This window comes from Phalacrocorax carbo, chromosome 1, assembly GCF_963921805.1.
Source record: "Phalacrocorax carbo chromosome 1, bPhaCar2.1, whole genome shotgun sequence".
NCBI lineage: Eukaryota > Metazoa > Chordata > Aves > Suliformes > Phalacrocoracidae > Phalacrocorax > Phalacrocorax carbo.
This window is the reverse complement of record NC_087513.1, coordinates 37,999,090-38,014,990: the sequence shown is the minus strand read 5'-3', so window position 1 is coordinate 38,014,990 and position 15,901 is coordinate 37,999,090. Positions and strand designations below refer to the sequence as shown.

The 15,901-nt window shown below is 43.8% G+C and overlaps 1 protein-coding gene across 1 annotated transcript in view; it reads left to right on the top strand.

Moving 5' to 3' along the window:
- The window catches only part of WIF1 (WNT inhibitory factor 1), a 46,209-nt gene extending 40,224 nt beyond the window's left edge, over positions 1-5,985 (top strand). Inside the window, exons 8-10 of the mRNA XM_064448777.1 lie at positions 2,089-2,184; positions 2,773-2,868; positions 5,157-5,985. Coding sequence (XP_064304847.1) covers positions 2,089-2,184; positions 2,773-2,868; positions 5,157-5,278 — 314 coding nt within the window. The 3' untranslated portion in view covers positions 5,279-5,985. The remainder of the gene's footprint in view (positions 1-2,088; positions 2,185-2,772; positions 2,869-5,156) is intronic.
- Positions 5,986-15,901: the final 9,916 nt, after the last annotated feature.

The following is a 15,901-nucleotide window of genomic DNA, read 5'->3' as shown; positions in this document are numbered from 1 at the left end:
GGAGAGAAAACCTTTTAACAGGCAGCCATCTTCTGAAAACTGCAAAGTCCTCTTTTTTTTAATATTGTTTAAAGATTTTGAGTGCTTGTCTAATAGTTGAATCAGTCTTTAAGACTCCTGGGAAATGTACTGGACCCAGTCTACAATACTAACAAGCATTCACAGTCTTCCACATTTTTTCTAGCTATAGTTATGCATTGTCTCTAATTAGTGTTTCAGTTTGAGCCCAGAGAGTTTTATTTCATTTTGGATTCCTCCTCCATTTGTCACCAACTGTTTTGTTGCTTTTTCCATTTCTTGGTCAATAACTTTCTTTACTCTTTCCTTCATTCTGTCAAAATACCTTGGTCCAAAGTTAATTGAGCTGTGCTGAGCCCAATATTTGCCTAATGCAACTCTGTGGAAGTTAGTATCAGACCTTGACCCATATTCTCTAGATATACTTCAAGGACTAGGAGAATCCCTGGATTTCCTTAGCATTGTTGTTAATTACTTCAGATACAAATGCTTGCAAACTAGAATACCAACAGGTTCCCTCTCCAGAGGCTTCTGCAGGGAAATAGTGGTTTTACATAAACTCTCCTTAGCATGGTTTGTTCCGTTAGCTGGTTATGAAGCTTGTTACAGGGCTATTAAAACAATTATGCACATTAAGGAACAAATGTTTCTTTTATATTGACAATACACACATGCATCATGGAAGTCTGAAGGGGTTGAGAGCTGAGCAAGCGCTACCTGGGCTATTGAGCTCCCAAGGCAGCAGGCTGTGGTCATGAGATGAGTGCATTTGCTGAGGTTTTCAGCACAGCAAGCCAGCAGTGGGGAGGGTGAGTTGATCCTTAAATTATCATGTGCAGGTCTCAGTTAACATCCTTTAAAAAAAAAAAAAAACGAAAGCAAAGGAAGCAGTTTGCTGCCCCAGGTTCCAGTTTTTGTTTGCTCACAGATTGGAGTAAATATCAGTGCTAAATCTAGGAAAGGCTTTTTCTTCTCTTTTCTGAAGAATCCAGAAAATGTTGTGGGATTAGAAAAGACAAAAAAAAATGTTTTGTACAAGAGCAAGAAAAGCTGCGCTGGTACATATGGCCACCAAGAAGGCAAGAGGTTGACGGTGTAGCTCCTGATGCTCAGGGACGTGGCACTGAGCCTCCCTCAGCCTGGGGGTGACCTAGCTCATGGGCACTGTGCTCGCCTTTCCTAGAGACGAGTGAAGACTTAATTAGTTCAATAATGCTGACAAATTCTAGCAAGGGATCGACAGTCTGGTGGTGGGACACCTGATGTTAAGTTTGAGGAAGGCCCTTGGTGTGAGTCAGGACCAGCAGAAACTTAAGTGTGGATCTCCTCTGCCAACACGGACTCCTCCCTCCCAGGTAGGTCAGGACCAAATAGTGCTGTCAGACCCAGCCTCTTCCTCTGGCAAAGTGTGAATGTGAGGAAAGTAATTTTTGAACCAAAAGCCTTGAAAATTTCTGCCAGTTCTAATTACTGTTACCAAAGGTGCTCTATTCTTTGCAAACAGGGCATGCTTTTTTAGTGTGCCTTTAGTTTCAGAGCTGTGGTGTGGAACAGTCCTCACTGTACCATCCACCGCATTGTGGTGCCCCGCAGCCACAAGCTGACAGGCCCAGCCAGTCTGCAAGCAGCAGCCATACCTGTCAGTTCCTGAGCTCCCTAGGGCTTAATATCTCTCTTGGGTGCCACTAGATTTTCTTTTGCCTGTGCCCCCTGGGTATGGGTCCCACCCTTTGCAAACGTGAAGTCTGGACAGTGCTGCCCCCGCACAAAGGGTGAGGAGAGCGGGAGGCAATGCTGACCGGTGGCACAGGGGACTCTGCGACGTCCAAGCGGCACAAGTCTGGGCAAAAGCTGTATGGACACATGGGCTTTGGCTGTGCCAAATTATTGTAATATTTTCAAAGCAGAAGAATGCATATACATTGGAAGCACAGACTTGCAGCAGAGATCTCCTGGCAGATCCACACTGCACACTCCCATCCGATGAGTTTTTTGGGTACAAGGCAGGCTTCTCAGACACTTGTCTCCAGTAGCTGCAGGAGACTAAGTTTCTGCGCTTTTGATTTCTAGGTAAATGCCATCAGCCCTGTCGAAATGGAGGCAAATGTACTGGCAAGAATAAATGCAAGTGCTCCAAAGGCTACCAGGGAGACCTGTGTTCAAAGCGTAAGTACCAAAGCCACTCCATCAGCTCCATGTAGGAGCATCAAGCTGGCTGTACAGTATCTTTTTACACAGTGTCAGCACTAACTGTTTGTTGTCAAAGTACTTCAGGTTAATATACTTTCTGGACATACAGCATACACCACACTTAAGGGAATTATGAAACCAGAAACTTTTTTTCCAAAAGCCTTCCCACAGTTTCTTCTATACTCTAAGTTTCTGTAAAACAATGATGTGTCAGCTTAGTCATAGCAGCTTAGTAATAGAGAAATGCTTAATGAAATGTCAATACATTGCAACATGAAAATCCAATGGTAGCACTTTGTGTTCTGTGCTCTGGTGTATGCTCAGCTCTGCTGTTCCGTCTGCTTACCTCTGCCAGAGACTGAGCCAGACCTTGCAGGGGAATGGGGGGTGAAATGTTTCAGGGCTCTGCACGCACTTAGTGCAAAGCCACAGATATACTGTGAGAGCCCCAGCCTGTGCCAGGACCAACCCATCATGAGGAACAACAGCACAGAAAGCAAATATGTGTCTCTGTCTCCTGATGAAATGTCAAGAGGTCAGGCATAAGCCCTCGCTTTCTTACAGCTGTCTGCGAACCCGGCTGTGGCCTGTACGGCACGTGTGCTGAGCCCAACAAATGCCAGTGCAAAGAAGGCTGGCACGGGAGACACTGCAATAAAAGTAAGTGAGAAGCAAACCCTGGGAGTCTATATCAGGGGTCTTACACATCCGATGCCGTAGAGAAATGATGGCTCCAAGAGCCTTTCCAGCCTCATTAATAATACTCCACTCCATTTTTTCTGATCTTTAATCCAAACAATAAAACAAAGATTTTCAATACTCCATAATTTTAGCTACTTAAAAAACTCCTCAGAATTGTTTAAAAGTGTTTTACCAAGATCACCCTTGTATTAGAAATTCCAGATTCTGGTATCAGCCAGATTTATAGATGTTCTCATGTGGCTTCCACCCATGGTATGGAAGGGACCTAAGTCCTTCAGTACTCCTCAGTAATGTCAGCTGGCTGTAAAATGTTGGGTAGGCATTTTTAGAAATAAAACTCTGTTAGGTTTTAAAGCTGATTAAAACTTAGAAAAAATTAAATGTCCTTTAGAAACTTTGGGGAAAACTCGAAGAGTTATGCGAGATGTATGCGTACTAACTTCCAAGTTCTCTCCTCTTTTCCCTCACCAATGCTCCACAGACCACAAAAGATATTGTTCCAAAGCAAAGTTAAAGTCCTTAAAATGGGTTTCTGTTGTGCTTATTGACCTATTGACACCCAGTGAGGCAACTGATCATTTCACTGGATTTAAAATAGCACTATAAAATTATTTGAAATACAATTGGGTAGATCCAGTAACAACTTCAGATTTAATTTTATATTTCATGTGCAATAGTGCTGTGACAGCAGATCTTCAAGAGACATGCTGTACATTTTCCTATGATGTATTAATGTTTAGCTTAAACACTGTTAGCTAATGATTCACATTTAATGGTTTAAGTGGCAACGATACAGAAGTTGAAAAAAATTGAAGCTATAAAACCCACCAATTACCCATAAGAGATGTGAACCTTACATTGCAGCATCAACTGAATGTTCATTTTTATTAAATGCTGTTCTTGCCTGTGATTTGTATTGCATTAAAATATATTAGAATAAATATAGTTGTATCATTAAAAAATTGGTATTATATTATCTAACTAAGATGGATTATGCTGTGAAAATTAGGTGTGGGGAGTCCATTTTTCTGCTGTTAGCTAGTGGACCTGTGTCCACTATGTCATTCCCTGAAGGAGAAATACGATTAATGTAAGTTATAAGTTATGGTTAGAAAAAATGGATATCAATATGGACTTCGTAAGTTCAATATAAACTTTTTCTTCTTGTAATATTCTTCTATAAAGAACTCAGCAAGTGAAAGAAAAAAATGTACAATGAATAACCATCCCAAAGAAGTAATTACCTTGTACAACAAAACCAAAACTTGTAACTACCGTGTTGAGGAGTCAATAGTCACACATTATTGTCAGCTCCATGTTTTTCCATCCTTAATTACTTGGAGTTTGGGTACAGTCCTGCTGTGTTTTGCACTGCAAAACTGTCTTTGTATTCAGCAAAGAAACTGAAAATAGGCCATTTGGGTAAAATTCACCTCCATTTTAAGGGCCTATGTAGGGCTTAAATTGCATACAAATCTGCATTCACTGCAGTTCACTCTTTTAAACTAAAACTAAACATCTCCTGATCTTAAGATTTATAGTTAATTGAGAGACTTGCTTCCTACTGCACCAAATCAGTGGCTCCGTCTTAAAGCTGTTTTCTTAAAAAGAAGTGGTTAAAAAAAATTGAACCTGGGACTCGGTTTTTCAACATAATTTCCATGAGCTTTAAGTAATGAGATGGGTAAATGAAACTATAATTACAACATAATACTTTGAATTCCATTTTTATTGTTCATTTTCATTTTCCACAACAAAGCAGCTCTGCTAAGCCTGTTTCAGGCTGCTTTCCTGCCCTCCCCCCCTCTCCTGCCCCCCCCCCCCCCCCAGGTGTTTATTGCTGCTGCTGGTCTTTCTTTTTGCATTCAGCCATAAACCAAAGCCAAACTCAGGTAGCTGGCACAGATTGTCCCCAGGGGAATGCTTACACCCCTCTTTAGAACCAGTCGCTGGCAGATCGGCATGACTGTCACCCACCCTGCGTGGGCTGTGCACACATGAACCCAGGGCTGAGTGACAGCCTGGGCGTGCTGATGGTCCCCAGGGCTCCCTGGCGACGCGAGAGCATCTTTCAGTCTGGCAGCACCTCGTCCGTCCCGGGGGGCACAGAGAAGGGTGAGCGTTTGCGTAAGGCATAGCAAAATCCTTTGTTCAATCGGGTGAGACTGTTTCCACTTGAAGTATTAGCTGTGGATCGCGAGCCCGCTTCTGTGGTTTCTTTTCTCTTGAACTGGATAATTTTCCAGGGTATGGAGCCAGCGGTCTGAGCGCCCTGAGGCCAGCAGGCAGCAAGCACAGGCAGCACACGCCTTCTCCAAAAAGGACTGAGGAGAGGCATGTTCCACCCGAATCCAATTATATCTGGTGAACTCCAACATCTGAAACGGTTCGTGTTACACAAAGTTCATAGCCTTCATTAACCTCTCATGGATTGAATGTTAAAATGCTGTTCGTTACAGTTAAGATTACCGGCTGGAATTTTATTAGCTTCATTATAAACCACTGAGCTGATATTTACTATTCCTTTTAAGTTTTATAAATACTTCTATAGCATGATTATATAGGCTTCTTCTTTCAGTGCTTTGGATGGTGTTTTGTACTATACTTCAGTTATGTTTAAACTTCCTTTTTTGATTATATAGCTGCAAATATTTTCCAAAAATTAAGTAACAATATTCAAGCAGAAAACCTTGTAGATGCTAACCTGAATAACTTCAATGACTACAGATTTAATTTGCCTAAGACAAAGGAAAGGTGCATTTTACATTTTTGCTATTGCATATTTAGACTTTTCCCTAAGAAAAATAAATAAGTTGCCTAATTTAAAAACTGAGTAATTCAATTCAGTGTTATTTTTGGCCTTACGGTTTTGCAAAGTACTGTGTATTAGAAATACACGGCAGTGGTGCCATTTAACCAACGTAATATATTGTAAACAAAGTAGAACTATAATGTATGAACTTTCCGCATCAGCTTGAAGCAATATAATATATTGTAAACAAAACAGCTCTTGTGTAATAAACTTTTTATACTGACGTTTATGTATAAAATAAAGATGCTGCTTTAGTTTTTCGAGTACTGCTCTGCGTGGCCTGCTGCGGTCTCATCAGTGCGGGGCTGGGATGATGGCTTTTCTAGAGCACCCTCATAAAACAGTGGCACAGTGGGGTTGGTTTCTCTGTCTCTGCTTTTAGCCCCACAGCTCTTAAAAATATTTCAGAAGAGCAACTTCTTCTTGTGTCTTTGCAAAGGCGGGGATAGCACCAAAGGCAGGTGCTTCTCTCCCTGTATTTCCCCTCCACCATGTCCTTTCATGGCCCACACTGCCAGCTGGCCATGCCAAGCTGCTGTGCCCTGTTCGTGGTGACTCCGGTACCCAGCATCTTCTCCTCAGAGCCTCTGTCCAAGCAGGTAATGGTTCAGTGCTGGCAGTGTTTCCTGTTCAAGGGTGATGCTCCCGTGCCACGTTGTGTTCAGACTGTATAAGGTTCGGGTGCTGCCTCTTGCGACAGTCAAGGGTCACACAGTTTGTAACGTGCTGTGGCTAGGAAGCAATGAAAATTATTCCTGTCTGCACTGAAGAACAATCTCCAACAAGAGATTACTGGGCCTTCTATACTGCAGTTCTGGGAACCTTATTATCTGGGACATAAATAAAAAAATAACACAAAATTTGGAGCATAAAATTAATCTTAATGAGTGAGATGGTTTGGCTTATAAAAGAAAAAGTCTAGTTGATTAGCCTGACTTTGCTGGTCTTACTTAGTGGACCCACAGGCCGAGTAAAGAGACTTGCTTAGGCCAGAGAGAGGCAGGACAACTCTCTAAGGATCTGTTTTTACGTTGTCCTTCATGCGGTGGATCTGTAGATGCTCCCCAGCAAGCCTGATCCGACAGGAGACCAACCCCTCCATCGCCATGCATGGCTGCGGCCCTCCAGGTCCAGTGCGGGGAGAAACCTGGCTGTGGAGGAGGGGCAGGGCCAGCCCAGCCCCCTGTTACACCCCAGGCCATAATCAGAAACAGCCCAAACAAGGTGGTTTGGCCGCTTGCCTGATATCCTTCCCCGGATGGCAGTAAAACAGCTCAGGTTTACTGAAGAAGGAGCTTTCTTAGCATGGATGTGTGTAACGGCTATGGCTGGTGGCCTTCAACGTGGTGGTCCCCCAGCCCTCGGTCTCACACCTCCCATGGGACGCCCAGCACCTCTCTGACCTCTGAAGGGGCTGGGGGGAGCCTGGGGCACGGGGCCCTCGGGTGGCCACGCAGGGCAGGGTACGACCTGCAGCCAGCTTGCCTCTATGCGTGCTGCACAGCTGTGCTGCGGGGGGAGTTTGAAGAGCAAACCTCAGTCCCCATAGCAGCCCCTGTACTCTTACCTGTGTCCTGGCAACCTGTGGATCTCTCCCCCACACCAAGGCTGTTGCTGAATGTGGTGACATCAACTTTCCTTTAAAAAGGATAATCTGCTGTATCTACTGGCAAGGAGGCAAAATACGAGCTGCTGGTGTGAGCTGGGCTTTTCCCTTCACCAGGGCCAGCAAAGTGGCTGTGGGGCAGGAAAGGAGCGCAGCCTCTGCCCTGATTTAGTGCTCTCCCAAAAGCACCATCTTCAAATCAAAAGAGGAAGGAAAACAGGGAACCTGAGGCACAGAAGACACTTGGGTGCTGAAAACCCAGGGCAGGGAGATGAGGACGGAAATATTTTTTGAGATTTTTTTCTTTAAAAGGCATAAAAGGAGCTTAATATTAGGCTGAGGTTAAAAGCATAAGTGCTCTGAATCTCCAGGGATGCCCCAGGAGCTGTTTATAAATATGGATCTCACATTTGCTAGCTTTTTGCTCTTCCTCTAACAAAGATTGGCTAAAGCCATTGGTCACACACCACAGTAAAAAGCACAGGAATTTCTTAAAATTCCTCAGACATTTTGGCCAAACTTTTTCTGCTCCTGTCAATTTCTTAGAACATGCTTCCTTAAAATAACAAGTGTTTTCTTTTATATGGAGTAATTTATTTTGCTACTTGTTCCAAAGGCACTAAATGCTGCTGCCTGATTTTCTGAGTTTCACCACTAACTTTCGGAAAGATCATTAATCATGAGTAGAATACAGTCAGAAAGGTTAGAAAAGGGAAAAAAATACTACTCAAAGTGCACACTGTAACACCACTCTCTTAAATACCATCAACTTTCTACAAGTAAACTTTCCATCTCTTTGCCTTTAAAGCTAGTGTGAGCACAAAATTTCCTGTGTAGAGGCAGCGCCCCATGTCAGAAAAGTTTTAAGCTGAAGTCCATGTGATATCGGACAATACTAAAAGAAGACATTAATGCCTCAGAAAAAGTCGAGTAAGAAGTTGGAAGTAATTTTGCCATTAAAAAAACAAACTACAGAATTTATCACACCTTCTCACTGGACAGGGCGTATGTATGGGAAAAGTGCATCTATGTGTCATAGATGAAAATCAGTTAAAGAAAAATAATAAGAAAAGTCAAAATACCAATCTATTAAAATAGGTCAGACAGAAACTGCCTTTTTAACAACGTTTGAAAAGTTTGCAGTTAACCAGAGAGAGAGATGCCAAACATTGCACCTGTAAGCAGCGGCTATGAGATAATCAAAACTGGTAAACTAATAGAAGATGTTAAATTACTATAGCCCTAGTCCAAAAATCCCAATTTCAGCAACTGACAAAATTATAGCTTTATGAAGTGCTTCTTATAGTGCTCGATAATTTGGATATTTAATATTAGCATCCTGCCAAGTCCAGGTGTGCACAACAGTTCAAAGGACAAATACATAAGGCACAAAAAGAAAGCAGAAGCCCTGAGGGCAAACTGCCTTTTTTTGTACCGCTGCCATCAGCAAACCCATGCACATGGGGTTTTTTAAGTAATTCAAAGTTTAGGTTACTATCCCTTTAACTTCGGCTATGCCGCGTGATTTAAAATATATCACTTTTAATGCCTCTTCACTTGACTTTTCGGGAACTGGAGAGACTTTAGGCCTTTTCTTGTTTATGCTATGCACAAACTGGCAGCATAACTTCATTACCACCTGAAACGCAAGCTCTGCTACCATGGAGTAGCAGGGAGCCAGCACGACTGTGCACACTTGGTGATGCTCACAGGGTGTCCGACCGAGAGGCACCACTGGCTGCCAGGACCCGGCACACTTTCCCCATGAGGTGCATATGCATGGTCCAGTTGGCCTTCTTCCAGCTTCAGCTGCATTTCAAGAAATATTAAGGTTAAAAAAAAAATTATAAAATAAAAAATGCAAAGCTGTTCCAGATGACTTGCTGCCTGTAAAGTTCAAGCTCCAAAAGCCAGGCTCAAAGCTTTGGCCAGACCTAGTGCTACTAGTTCAAACACTTCAGCTTTGTTTCTGCTGGACAGATTTGTTAACTTTCCCTCTCACTTCTCTACATCATCTGTTCTACTGAGTTTGTGCGTTATGGAAAAAAGACCTACTTGCAGATACTAAGGGGAGATCTGGCAGCAGCAGAGCAGGAGCTTCCTGAAACAGCCTGAAGTTACACCAGGGTTTCTCCAGTGCCTGCCCTGTCCATAGCGCTGCATCGGGTGCTGTCAAGGCATTGCTCACAGCAGCTCCAGGTCTTGCTGTCATTTCAGCTCAAGTCTAGAGAAATTGCATCAGCCAAAAGTGCTCTCATCCCTAACAGGGATTAAATCCTACTGGACCCCACAGGTCTTGCAGTGTCGATATGACTTCATGGTTGATGAGGTGATGAGGTGCTATGATTAGCCAGGCCATACCCAAACCTAAAGATCATGATTAGGCCAGCAACACCCTCTTCGGCTCTAAACTGTGCCAGCAAGATTTGCTCACGTGACGCTTTAAACGAAAAAGCAACTTGTTTGAAAAAAATTCTCAAGAGAAATGAATCCCAGTTGTTGTTTATTTTTTCTTGCAGCTCTCTGACAGGGTGGCTGCTGAGCTACAGGCCAGTAATTCATGCATGGCTTCCAGCACCCAGCTGCTGCTGGACCACGGCTAATTGCACATTCCTTGGAGACTGGCTGGAGGCAGCTGCCCAGCCCAGCAGTGCGAGTTCACCAACACTCCGAAACAATGCAACACTAAACTGGGCACAGAACAAATGGGTTAGGAGTATGGCAAGGATTGGAAAATGCATGCATGCAGATCTGAACAGATTTATTGCTTACCTCTATGGCTTTCTAAAGTTCGCAACATTCAGACAATATTAATTTAAATGAACCATCACAATTTAAAGTTAGAAAAAAAAACCCCACTCTATATTTTTGGCTTAGAACAACATATTCTGTTATTTACACTAGTTATAGAAATCACATTTTAATCCCTTTCCACATAGCCCATCAGAGGACAGGAACAGCCTTGTTGAGCAAATCTTTCCATGGAAAAGTGAATTCAGAAGGTTTAGTACACATACCCTGTCTGGCCAAGCCACAGCTCATAACCAGCTCAAATACTTACAAGCGACATCCTTATAAGTCCTTTCTAACACTTTCTTTCCTTGGAGGATCTTACGGCTGGTGAGGGAGGAAAGGCCAGCCTGTGCTTTAAGCACATACTTTGCAGAAGGGACCTCTCTCCTCCAACCCAGGATACAGGGATAAGCCCAAATGTCAGGCACACTTGGTGACCAGCCAGCTGCCTCTGGGCACATGCGCCCCAGCATGACAGAGAAACTGTGAAATGTCGCACTGGCTTTAGTATCTGGCTTTGCTGGTGCTACGTGTGGACAGCCTGGGCAGAGGAAGAGGTGAGGATGCCCACAGCCGGCAGCAAATGGGGCCCCACAGCACCCAAAAAGAGAAACCAAAAAGAAACAGCTCTTTAAAAGCTTGCTTTTCTTTAGAACCACTTAAATATTTGTCAGGGTGCCTAAATCAAAAGCCTAAATGTCCCAGGAGAAGGGAAAAGTTATGTGCTTAAGACCAGCAGTGCTTCCAAAACATGTTTCGGCTATTTGAAGTCCAAGTAGATTTTATTGGGTAAACGAGGTGTTGGCTCAAACTTGCGGTGACACCATCATGCTGTCTGTTGGCTCAGCATGCCCCACTGTGCCTGAAAAGCAGAACACGAAACCAGAATGTCATGCAAACAGCAGCTCCAGTGAGTACACTGCCCCATAAACCCACCCAGCACAATGATGAGTTTTCAGATACCTTTCTTCTGGGTCCCTCCTTATGCAGATCCCACGTGCAATGGGCATGACCACTTGTACTGAAGAGCTAAATGGTTGCAAAATCAAACTGCATGTCGATGATTCTTGTACTGCTGGGTTTTGCAAATGATATATTGGAACTGAGTCTTTGCATCCTCCAGATCTGCCCGACGTGGCATCCTATCAGCCTGTTCTTCCAGAAGCAAAAGCTGACTTGCAGCTTCTGCAGCACAGTCCTTAAGCTAGTGTTTCCTAATAGATGCCACCCATCTGCAGGATTATGGATAGAGATCCAGAGTCACTGCACCCAGCCATCACTCTTCCCCAGGCTCCTAGTCATGCCCACTCTACACATGCAGACCCTCCCCTGTTGTGGGGCGGCATCTTTGGCTTGCAAGAAAGGTGCTCCTACCCTTTATTCTGCTCATCCTGTGCTCCAGGTTACAACTTTTTATTTGTAAAACCTTGCACTGAAAGAACATAATCTGCACTGTAAAGTCAAACACTCAGAGCAACCAGTGCCAGCTGGCTCTGTAAACTCTACGCAGCTCCCCCCAGCAGGCAGGTATATGCCCTATGGTGTCCCTACTATACAAGGACCCCTGTGTCCCTGAAGGCTGCCAGCTTCTGCTTGTGCACACCATGACAGTACAGCTCCTAAGGCCTCTCCATGGTCTTCTGCATGGAGCCTCCCCAGGCTTCTCTGCATGCTGACCACACTTCCCTCTCTGGGGTGTTCACCGCCAGATCACAAACAGATTGTCACGAACAGATACATATTCTTTATCTCCTCCCATATTCCCCATCAATTTCATTACAATCATCCCATGAAACTGATAAGGGTCTAGAAAAAAATTAAAGACATTGCTGAGTGCCCAACTGTTCATTATTGCCGACTTATCATCCACAATAGCACACCCAGTTTCTTCCTTTCACTTCATATTTCCTAGTTTCCATCCTACTTCCATTTCATTACAGCTCTCCCTACCAGCAGTTCCAACAAAAGTCCAAAACTTGCTCATCACGTACAAAGTGCTTGGTGCACTGTTCCTAAGCCAGTCACATGCCAATACACATCCCTTGATCAATGTGCTCCAGGTGTGCTGCTTCCTGCCTGCCCAGCGACCCCAGCAAGCCTCACATGTAGGCAAGGGCCAGCATGATTCCATTAATTCTCCAGCAGGCAGTATTTGGAAAGGCCACCCCACACTGTTCATACCTCATGCATCACGTTTCAGCATCTTCTGTGTTATCCATCACGCCTAGCTTGCAGGAGCCTTGCCAAACAGAGCCTGCCATGACCCTTGGCTGGCATTTTCCCCAGTCCTTATACTACTGATTACCAGACTTTGCTGGACAAACTTGGCTACTATGTGAACTCCATGTGTGCTGGACTCTGGCTTGCTTTAAATTAGGCTAATCCAGCTGAAAGTCAGAGTACTCAAAATCCTGGCTGTTTTCAGCATGTACAATTCTACCCTTCAGCAAGAGGGTGGTTGCTGTGGGTACCACCTCTCCCCGGTCTATCTGGAGAATGACTGCCACACCTATACATCTCCCAGATGGTGCCACTATTAAAAAAGTTAAGTGAATGCCTAGCACAATTCAAGTCAATTTTTTAAACTTTATTATGTAAAGGAGTAAAGATTTCTCCCCTTTTACAGTTACAGCCACAATAAAGACGGTATTTTCTGAACCAGAAACTTGGTGTTGCCTGTACTGCTTCACTTTGTCATGTATAAGACAGTGGTTCACTAGCGATAGTTCCACCTCCAAGGCTTATTTTTAAAAGGAATCAACTGTGTTTGAGATGCAGCTGAAATTCTGACCTAGTTTGGCACTTTCTCCCACCCCAAAATTTACCAGAACTCCTGAGTGTTTCAGATATCACAAGTTACACTGACCTGCTTAACAAGGAGGTGTGAGGGTTTTCCAGAGTGAGGCAGGTTTGGGGTTATTATTAATTTCTGTGTATCTTTTATATCAGTGGAAGCATGAACTTCCCCAAGCCCAGAGGAGCCCCCACGAGTTGGTGTTGGGGTAAGGGCAGCAACCCCAGGTGAGGTGGGTGCACTGACCCTCTGGAAGCAAATGCATCTTTGTTGCCACCAAGGAGCTGAAACTGGGATCACCACAAGCCCTGTGGGTCCCTGCAGCTGTTCTTGAACACTTTTACAATGCGTGATTTAGTAATATAAAACCACAGAATGGTTTGGGTTGGAAGAGACCTTTAAAGATCATCTATATCATCTATATCATCTATAAAGATCACCTACCCTGCCATGGGCAGGGACATCTTTCACTAGATCAGGTTGCTCAAAGCCCCCTCCAACCTGACCCTGAACACTGTCAGGGATGGGGCATCCACAGCTTCTCTGGGCAACCTGTTCCAATGTCTGACTACCCTCATTGTAACAAATTTCTCCCTTATATCCAATCTAAACCTACCCTCTTTCAGCTGAAAACCATTGCCCCTTGTCCTGTCACTACAGGGCCTGGTAAAAAGTTTCTCTCCATCTTTCTTATAAGCCCCCTTCGTATATTAAAAGGCAGCGATAAGGCCTACTTGGAGCCTTCTCTTCTCCAGGCCAAACAGCTCAGCTCTCCCAGCCTTTCATCAAATATTTGATTTAGGTTTTCCCCTCTACTACTACTCCCTTTCTTTGGTTTGAGTTAAAACTCAGTAATTTCAAACGAACAAACAGGCAGACAAACAAACAGAGAGTCAAATAGAACCCAAGTAACTGAAAATCCACAAGAATTGCATTTGTTCAGAATTCCCCACTTCCAGCCTAGTTGGCGGAGCCATTCAATACTGCAGTAACACCGTGTTTAACTCTGCACTCGTCCCTGGCAGTACAGTAGTGTTACAGTGTTTTTGAACACCTTGTGGACCACCCACAAGCAAGAGGAGCAGCAACCGTGTGGCCAGCAGAATGCCTTGGATGTGGCGTTTCCTTGGGGACCGAGAGGACAATAAGAAAAGTTTGTTGGTTAGTATTTTGACTGAAATAGGTTTTGATCACTCAGACGGGTCTGTTCTGCTTGAGAGAGAACAGTCTTCTCTGAAGCAAATGAGTAAGACAAACACCTAAGTAAAACGGGCGAGCTGTTAAGTACAGAAAGTATCTGAAAAGAGCCATGAGGGTAGTTAAATATTTAGATTCCTGCTCACTTTTTAAGTGGATTTGACATGTCCTCATGCAACAGCTCTGACTACGCTGCACTACTCTCAAATCCAACGCAAAGGTTGTTCTGGAAGAGTTTAAGATAAAAGAAAAAGATCTGCTGAACACAACATCTTGACGGAAAGAGGAATGCAAAATCTCCCATTTCTTTTTAACTCTGCTTCCTCTCTTAGCAAAAAAACACATTTCTTTTGTATGTGTCCCCTTCAGCATCCCAGAAAATAGACAGGGAATAATTACAAAGAAATAAAGTGGCTAATTGGGAGGTATGCTTTGTCTGTACCAAGCACAAGTAAGGTCCCTAAAAGACAAGCCAGTGAATATCCCTTTGAAATGGAAGGGGCTGGGGAGATTCTTTTAAAAACCTTGCAAGTGATTTGCAGTCATTAATGCCACCTTGCTATCCACTGTGCAACACTCGACTCAGGCTTCCTCCTCTTATAAACAGACAGCGAAACGGTGTTATTTTGTATCTCCGAAGTTGTTATCAGAGGCAAATAATTTTGCTATGAAACTGGAGTGCAGCTACAGAGCTGCTGCCTCACTGCTTTGGATCTGAAAACACAGCTGCATGGCACAAACATAATTTGGGTCTTTATGGGACTTATTTGGAGGCTAGAAGTAACTTCTGCTGAATGCACGTAGGTTGGTTTGACTTTCAGGCCATTCTGTTAGCCAAGCCCTGGAGATTGTCCCAGATTCAGGGACATCTTGAGCTGTTTGATCCTGCCCACTCTTCGCAGTTAAACAGTGTTCTCCCAGCTGAGTTACCCATCAAAGTACGGAGGGAAGCAGCAATGAGGAGCTGACAGTGGCTGTCTTCCCTTTCAGACAGTACTGAATCACGCTCACATGAAAGGGCAAGAGGGGACCTTGCAATGATGTTGATGTAATTTTCTGTGACAGACGGAATTAAAGATCTTAACCAGATGTTGTTATTAAAGAGGTGTAGCACTAGTTCCAGAAAAAAAAAAAAAGAGTCTGCTTCCAGTATCCATATTTCAAAAGGGATCTTGGAAAATTTACGAGAATTGAGAAGAAAGCAGCAAAAGCTATTCAGAATCATGGAAAAGTGTGTCAAAGAGAAAGAGACTTTGAACACAATTCAAGAGGACTGGCTGAGCTGCCCAAATCGTTCCCTGCTGCTACAAGAGAGGTCTTTCCTTCACCCCGTGCACCATCCTCACCAGAAAAAAGCAGTTTTCTTCTGGGTGAGTGAGCTCAGCCAGCTCTCTGTCAGATCAGCAGAAGGGAGGAAATCTTTAAAAGGTACCTCAGCCTTCAGCTACTTGCAGGACCAACTCACTTTTACAAAAATACCCGCTGGGGCTGAAAATTGAATCTAAATAAATTTCGGACTGGAACCAGGGTACATGTTTTTAACAGTGAATTAAGTAACAATTTGGTTTCACCTGGGACTGTGACAGATTCTTCATCATCTGAGCCTTAAAAGCAGGACCTTCTAAAAGATATATTAAAAATTAAGTTACAGTCTTGATGTAGAAATTATCAGGCAAGGTTCTGGTTCTTTCCACACTAAGTGCCTCTCTACAGTTTCACTCCAGAGGTGGATGAAGCTTATTAGTGACTGAAGTCACAGCTAGGTGCTGTTGATACACCATAAGAGGTC